This window comes from Rhagoletis zephyria, unplaced genomic scaffold (assembly GCF_001687245.7).
Source record: "Rhagoletis zephyria isolate East Lansing unplaced genomic scaffold, Rhagoletis_zephyria_1.1 Rzeph_scaffold_04728, whole genome shotgun sequence".
Taxonomy (NCBI): Eukaryota; Metazoa; Arthropoda; class Insecta; order Diptera; family Tephritidae; genus Rhagoletis; species Rhagoletis zephyria.
In genome coordinates this window covers 41,338-48,249 of record NW_016161811.1, presented here as the reverse complement: position 1 = coordinate 48,249, position 6,912 = coordinate 41,338, and the positions used below count along the sequence as shown (strand labels likewise).

At 41.3% G+C, this 6,912-nt stretch overlaps 1 protein-coding gene across 1 annotated transcript; it reads left to right on the top strand.

Moving 5' to 3' along the window:
- Window positions 1–140: 140 nt before the first annotated feature.
- Window positions 141–3,738, top strand: LOC108371151 (titin-like; the record flags this gene model as incomplete). Its single annotated transcript, XM_017626658.1, has 2 exons — window positions 141–3,512; window positions 3,703–3,738. Coding segments are annotated over 2 exons (3,408 nt in total), but the record flags the coding sequence as incomplete, so codon positions are not given.
- Window positions 3,739–6,912: the final 3,174 nt, after the last annotated feature.

The window sequence follows — 6,912 nt, the reverse complement described above, 5'->3', positions numbered from 1 at the left end:
TTGTTTCCCACTTGTCCGTCTAGCTTCGTTTTCCTTGTTTTCCATTTACCAAAAATGGATATATATTAAAGTAATAAACTGCTGTATATATGTAAAAAGCCTATCCCAATGGATAAAACTCTCATTTTATTATTCGTATAATTAAAAGCATTTCAAATGTTGTCTCACATTATTCATTTTATATATTAGGAGAGGAAATAGTTGTGCATAAGGATTATGAGGTGAGCATAGTGGAAGAGCAGCCGACGGAAGAAGAACAATCGCAACCGCAACAAGAAGAGCGTCCACTACAGGTTAGGATCATTGAGGAGGTGCCAGAGGTCGAAGAATCTCATCCGATTGAAGTGATAGAGGAGGAGCAGCCAGAGGAGGAGGATGTGCCAACAGTCGGTGAAGGGGAGAAGCCTAAAAAGAAAAAGAAGATTGTGAAGAAGAAATTAGACGAGCATGATGTCATCATACAAAAACTACTTGAACAGGAAATCGAGAAGACCGAACTGGAGAAATATGAAAAATTCGAATTTGAAAGACCCGAAAAGGTTAAGCCCGAATTCGCTAACATCGAGCCACAAAAAATCGAACGTAAGGAGCAGAAACCTACTAAATTGGTCGTTGTGGAAACGACGGAAGAACCACAATCCATTAAACTGAAGCCAGCTAAACGTAAGCCAAAAGCAGTCGAAGAGCAGGCAGTACAATTGCCCAAGTTTAAACTGAAGAGTCGCATGGAACTGGTTGAATACCCGCCTGAGGCTGAATTGCCGCAAATAACGGAAATTGGCGCAGTTCGGGAAAGTGGTGAACTTACTCGCAATATTGAGGAAGCCGAAGAACTGCTCAAATTCAAACCACAAAAGGTTAAGAAGTTGAAGAAAATAAAGGGCGATTTGGAAAAGCCGCAATTGGAGAAATATGAGAAGTATGTCAGCAGTGAAGAGGAAATCGAAGAAACTGCACCCTATCAAAAGCCTGAAAAGACACCAAAGGCAGAAGATAAGCCCGAGGAAGTTAAGCTTAAGATCGGCAAAGGCAAAAAGAAACCCATTGCTGAGGAACAACCCGAGAGTGTTACTTTGAAAAAGACTCCTTTGAAGCCTAAGGAAGCTGAAGTGGTTGAAGAAAGTGTGCCCAAAAAGAAAGAGGAGGTACCAGTTAAAGTTATTGAAGAAACACCAGAACAGCCCACATATGAACTGCAGCCGTTCGAACCCACGGAATTTGAACAACCAGCATACGAAAAGGAGGAACTAGAACCCGTGGAAATGCCTGAAGAACCTAAAAAAGAAAAGAAAGAGCCGAAACAAAAACCAAAGCCTAAATCGAAACCAAAGCCCGAACCAGAAGTAAATATAACTCAAATAGTTCCTGGTGTACCAAAAGAACAAGAAGAGGTACCTGAGGATGAGGTGAAATTCCGCATTCCAGAAAGCGAGGTACCTGAAGAATCGAAAGAGGAAGTTAAATTGAAGCCAATTAAGAAGGTTAAAGAGGCACCAGCACCCGTAGAGGAAGCAAAGATGGTGCCACAAGAGGAAGACACAGAAAAGATTCCAATTCCCGATGCCGAGGAGCAAGCCGAGAAGAAGAAGAAACCAAAAGCAAAGAAAGCACCACAAAAAGAGGCGGAATCTGTAGAAGAAATACCTGAAGAACAGTTTGAGATTTCTGTGACCGAGGAGCAGCCTACTGTTCCCGAGCAAACTGTTGAAGAGAAAGCTGCTGAAGTCAAGCTAAAGAAGAAAAAACCGAAAGAGGCACCACTTGCCGAAGTGCAGGTGGTCGAAGATGTACCGAAAGAGGAGATAATAGAGGAAGCTCCAGTTGAGTACAAAATTACAACAACAGTTATTGAACCTGAAGAAGCACCAGAGGAACATAAAGTGCGTGTTATTGACTACGATCAGAAAGAGGTCACTGTCGAAGAAGTGGTGGAAGAACGAGTGGTCACACGCAAAAAGAAACCCAAACCACAAAAGCCTGAAGAATATGAATATAGTATTACTGAGCCCCAAATTTCAGAAGTGCCATCCGAAGTGATAGAAACTATTCCAGCACAGGATGAGCAACCAGAAGAGGTAGCTCCTGATGAAGCAGTGGTAGATGTGAAAGACACCGGGGCTGCGCCAGAAGAACCAGTCGCCAAGGTGAGCATAAAGAAGAAGAAACCAATTAAGAAACTGGAGGAAGAAGTTGAGGTTGAGGAGGTTCCTCTTGTTGAGGAAGTCAAAGAACATGTTTCCGAAAAGGAAGCTATTGAGGATACTGAGACTAAAGAGGTGCTCAAGAAAGTGAAACCGAAGAGCTATAAATTCAAGCTAACCGAAACAGAAGCCGAAAAAGCGCCCGAGCAACTTGCCGAAGAAATTCCAGAAGAAGAGGAGAAGCCACAGCCAGTAGTAGAAGAAATTGCAGAAGATTTCCCAACCTATGAAATCACCACTACGGATATTGAAGCCGAGGTTACGAAACAAATAGAAGAGATTCAAGAGGTTGTCAAAGAGAAAAAGCCTAAAAAGGTAAAGACCTCAGAGGCTCCTAAAGAATATGAAATCGGAGTAGTGGAAGAAGTGGTGCCTAAACCAGTTGAAGAGGTGGAACAGCCCGATGGTGCCGTCTTCTCAATTAAGAAAAAACCAAAGAAAGAGGTGCCTGAAGAATTTGAGGCTGCTGTGGTTTTGACTGAGCTGAAACCGGTAGAGGAAGTCGAAACGGAGGTTGCGGTAAAGAAAAAACCGAAGAAACCGAAAACGCAGGAAGATGTTTCTGTCATCCACGAAATTAAGGTGGTTGAAACGGAAACTCCGAAGGAGGAAATTGAAGAGCAAACGACACAGGAAGTAGTAGTCACCAAAAAGGCACCCTCGATCGAAGAGGTTCCTGCTGAATACAAATTCGGAATTGTTGAGTCACAAGTTGAAGAAAGAGTGCCTTCGGTTGAATTCACAGTCAAAGAAGAAGAAACTGTTGAGCAACCAGTGGAAGAGCCTGAGGCCCAATTCGTTATCGAGGAAAGTAAACCTACAGAAGAAGTTGTAGAAGAAGCCAAAATCAAAACCAAAAAATCCAAAAAGAAGCCAACGGAGACACAAGAGGTCGAATTGAAAGTGAAAGTCACAGAAGAAGTTCCGGAAAAACCCACTCAGGTGGAGGAAGAGATAGATGAGATTATAACTGAACCTGAAAAGGTTGTGCCCGAGGAAAAACCCAAAGAGTATGTCATTGGTATTAAGGAATCAATGCCAGAAAAAACTGAACCATTGGTTTTCGAAGAGCCTGAAATTCCCAAAGAGAAAGAGCTAGTCGAAGAAGCACCAGTTCAAGAGGTAAAAGTTATCACTACAACCCCGAAAGAAGAAATTATTGAGGAGGTATCTGTGGTTAAGAAAAAGGTGAAGAAGCCGAAAGAAACCAAAGAAGAGCTCAAGGTGGATGTTGTTGAAGAGACTCCAAAAGCTGAGGAAGAGAAACCACATCAAGTCATATTGAGTGCTCCGACTGAAATTGAGGAGAAAGTATGCAATACAGAAATGCGAAAAATGGCGGTTGTTATAGAGGAAAGAGCACAATTTTTTTTTTCAAATACTGCTGTAGTCGCACGAATATTATTATACATACATATAAATAATAAACAGACTTAAATATTTCTTTTACAGAATCACACAATTTGTTTATGTACTATATGTATTTGTTTATTTCCAACAGATGATTAAGAAAAAACAAGCGGGACAAACGCGTTAGAAAAGGGCAGAAAAAGTGCAGTTGAGAGTTGGTGCAGTTGGTTTAACGGTATTATGAGAATAATCTACATATATTCGATATTATAAGAGGGGTAATAGGTAAGTAAAGTTATTCTAATATAAGTACATACATATGTACCATATAGAGGTTAAGGCATAAATAGACAAAATACCATTAAAAAGCAAATAAGAAAGGAAATCAAAAAGAGTTAAATATCGTACAATAAAATTTTAAAATTAAATCAAATAAAGTACATAAAATAAAATCAAATGAAGTGAAAAAAATGCAATGGGATATAGTAGCCGTTGTTTTGGGTATGCAGCTACAGTTTCACGGCTATACTCAATCCTTCGGTGGGGCCACTCCGACATATTCGGTTTAAGGACTCACTGATGTATGCAGCGTCTTTTCACTAGTAGATGCGGCTGCAAGCGGTCGTCTGTCTTGGAGCAAGCGGTTTGCTATATGACTAAACGTGTTATTAGTTTAAGAAAACAGCCCCCTCCCAGCAATGGATTGTGCGCTGGGTTAAGAAAATATAAAAAGTATCGGCCGGGACCCCTTTATTGATGATGACCAGAGCAAATGTTTAAAGGACTACGATCGGAGGGCATGCACTTGGACTGTCCACACCTTAATGGGGAAGGTGCCTCTGCTCGGCTGGTTGATATCCTCGTGATTTCAATGCTAAGGTTGGCAAGGAAGGGATTTTTGGCGCTACTGTTGGAAAATTTTGCCTCCACGACGAATCGTTCGATAACGGTCTGAGCCTGATTGACTTCGCCGAGGCCCGAAATATGGCAATCAATCAAGCTACTTAGCTTTCTCCAGATGGAAAAACGAGAAACCAAATCGATCATGTTGTGGTAGACGGAAGGCACGCTTCCAGTGTTTTAGACGTACGTACAGCCCGAGAGGCATGGACTCGGATCACTTTCTTGTTGCAGCCAAGATGTGCACCTGCCTCGGTGTGCCCAACAATAAAAAAGAAAGCTCAACGCCGAAAATCTGCAATCACAACAGATGGCCAATGCATTCGCTAATCGGCACGCGAGCAATGTGGGACCGTTATAGGGAACTTAAGAGGAAAACGAGGCGTGAGTACGAATAGCTTTAAATGCTAGTCGAAAGGAAAAATGGCCGAAAATTTTACCAGACAGTTAGGTGACTTACGGAATGTTTCAATACAAGTGCGAACTCATGTAGGAACAACCATGGCGATCTAGTGACCGATGTGCAGAACGTACTTAAATTATGGAGGGAAAAATTTTCTATCCTACTGAATGGAAGCAGCACCGAAAGTCCTCGAGAAGACGAACCCGATGATAGCGGACGTGACGAGGTACGAATAGCAATTACGCGGCTGAAAAACAACAAAGCTGTTGGAGATGACAGCCTGCCAGCTGAGCTATTCAAGTACGGCGGCAGATAAGTTGCATGCATTAGCTCTTATGCAGAATATGGTGAGATGAACGCATGCCCGACAACTGGAATTTAAGAGTGCTTTGCTCAATCTGCAAGAAGAGCGATCCCCTAAGGTGGGATCAGCCTTCTAAGCATAGGTTACAAGGCATTATCGAGTATATTGTGTTAAAGACTNCCAAACTGCAAGAAGAGCGATCCCACCATTCGCGCCAACTAAGGCGGGACCAGCCTTCTAAGCATAGGTTACAAGGCCTTATCGAGTATATTGTGTTAAAGACTGAAGCCCACCGTCAACGAACTGATTGTGCCTTATATGTATGGCTATAGAACTGACAAATCTACCATAGACCAGGTATTCACAAAACGCTAAATCTTGGAAAAGACCCGCGAGAAAAGGATCGACACTCAGCATCTATGTATTTGTCTACTTCAATGCCGCTTTCAACAGCATTAAAAGGAGTTGCCTACACGCCGCGATGTCTGAATTTGGTATACCCACGAAATTTATACATTTGTGTAAAATGACATTGAGCAATACCACCAGCTCCGTCAGAATTGGGAAAGACCTATTCGAGCCGCTTGCCACCAAACGGGGTTTAAGACAGGGCGACTCTCTTTCATGTGATTTCTTTAAACTGATGATGTTGGAGAAGATAATAGGAGCTGCAGAACTGAACTGCTCATGAAGAATTTTCTACAAGAACGTGAATTGCCTGGCGTATGCCGAAAGCATCGATATCATCGGTAACAAAACCCAAGTCTGTTGTGCTTTTTCCAAGTTGGATAAGGGGACAAAACGAATGGGTCTGGTGGTGGGCGAGGGTAAGATGAAGTATCTCCTGTCATCAAGCAAACAGTTAGGGCTTTCGGGCCTTGGCACCCACGTCACTGTTGACAGTTATAATTTCGAGAAAGTAGAGAATTTCGTTTACGTAGAAATCAGCATTGACATCGATAATAATGTCAGTATGGAAATCACGCAGAATCACGCTTGCCAATAAGTGCTACTTTGGACTGAGTAGGCAATTCAGGCGTAAAGTCCAACCATATGGAAATATAGCGAATTGAAATACAACGGCTCTGCTGGCTTGACCAGCTCTGAAAGTATACAACTCTGAACTCGCTGTTGGTAGCAGAGAAAGAGGAAGGCCCCCATTGCAATAGAAAGACCAAGTGGAGAAGACCTAGGCTTCACTTGGCATGTCCAATTGGCGTCAGTTGGTAAAGAAGAGAAACGACTGGCGTGCTTTGTTGAAATTGGCCAAAATGGCATAGGCGGTTACAGTGCCAAATAAGAAGACAAAAAAAAAAATAAAATTAAGTAAATGAAAATAAATTAAAAGTATTATAAAAAAACTGAAAAATTAAATAAAAGAATAATATATAAATTAACTGTTAAAAGTAACCATTACTCATGTTGACGTCTACTCTCTACGACGTAACGTGTTATTTCTGCCTTAGCCTTCGCAAACGCAATTATATACTTATTTTTTTCGCCTAAAGTATTGTTTTTTTTTTTGTTTTAGCCCGAATAAAAAAATTTTGTTAAATAAATATATANCTACTCATGTTGACGTCCAATCTCTACGACGTAACGTGTTATTTCTGCCTTAGCCTTCGCAAACGCAATTATATACTTATTTTTTTCGCCTAAAATATTGTTTTTTTTTGTTTTAGCCCGAATAAAAAAATTTTGTTAAATAAATATATACACATAATTTGTTTTAGTACTTAATAGTGTTTGGGAAC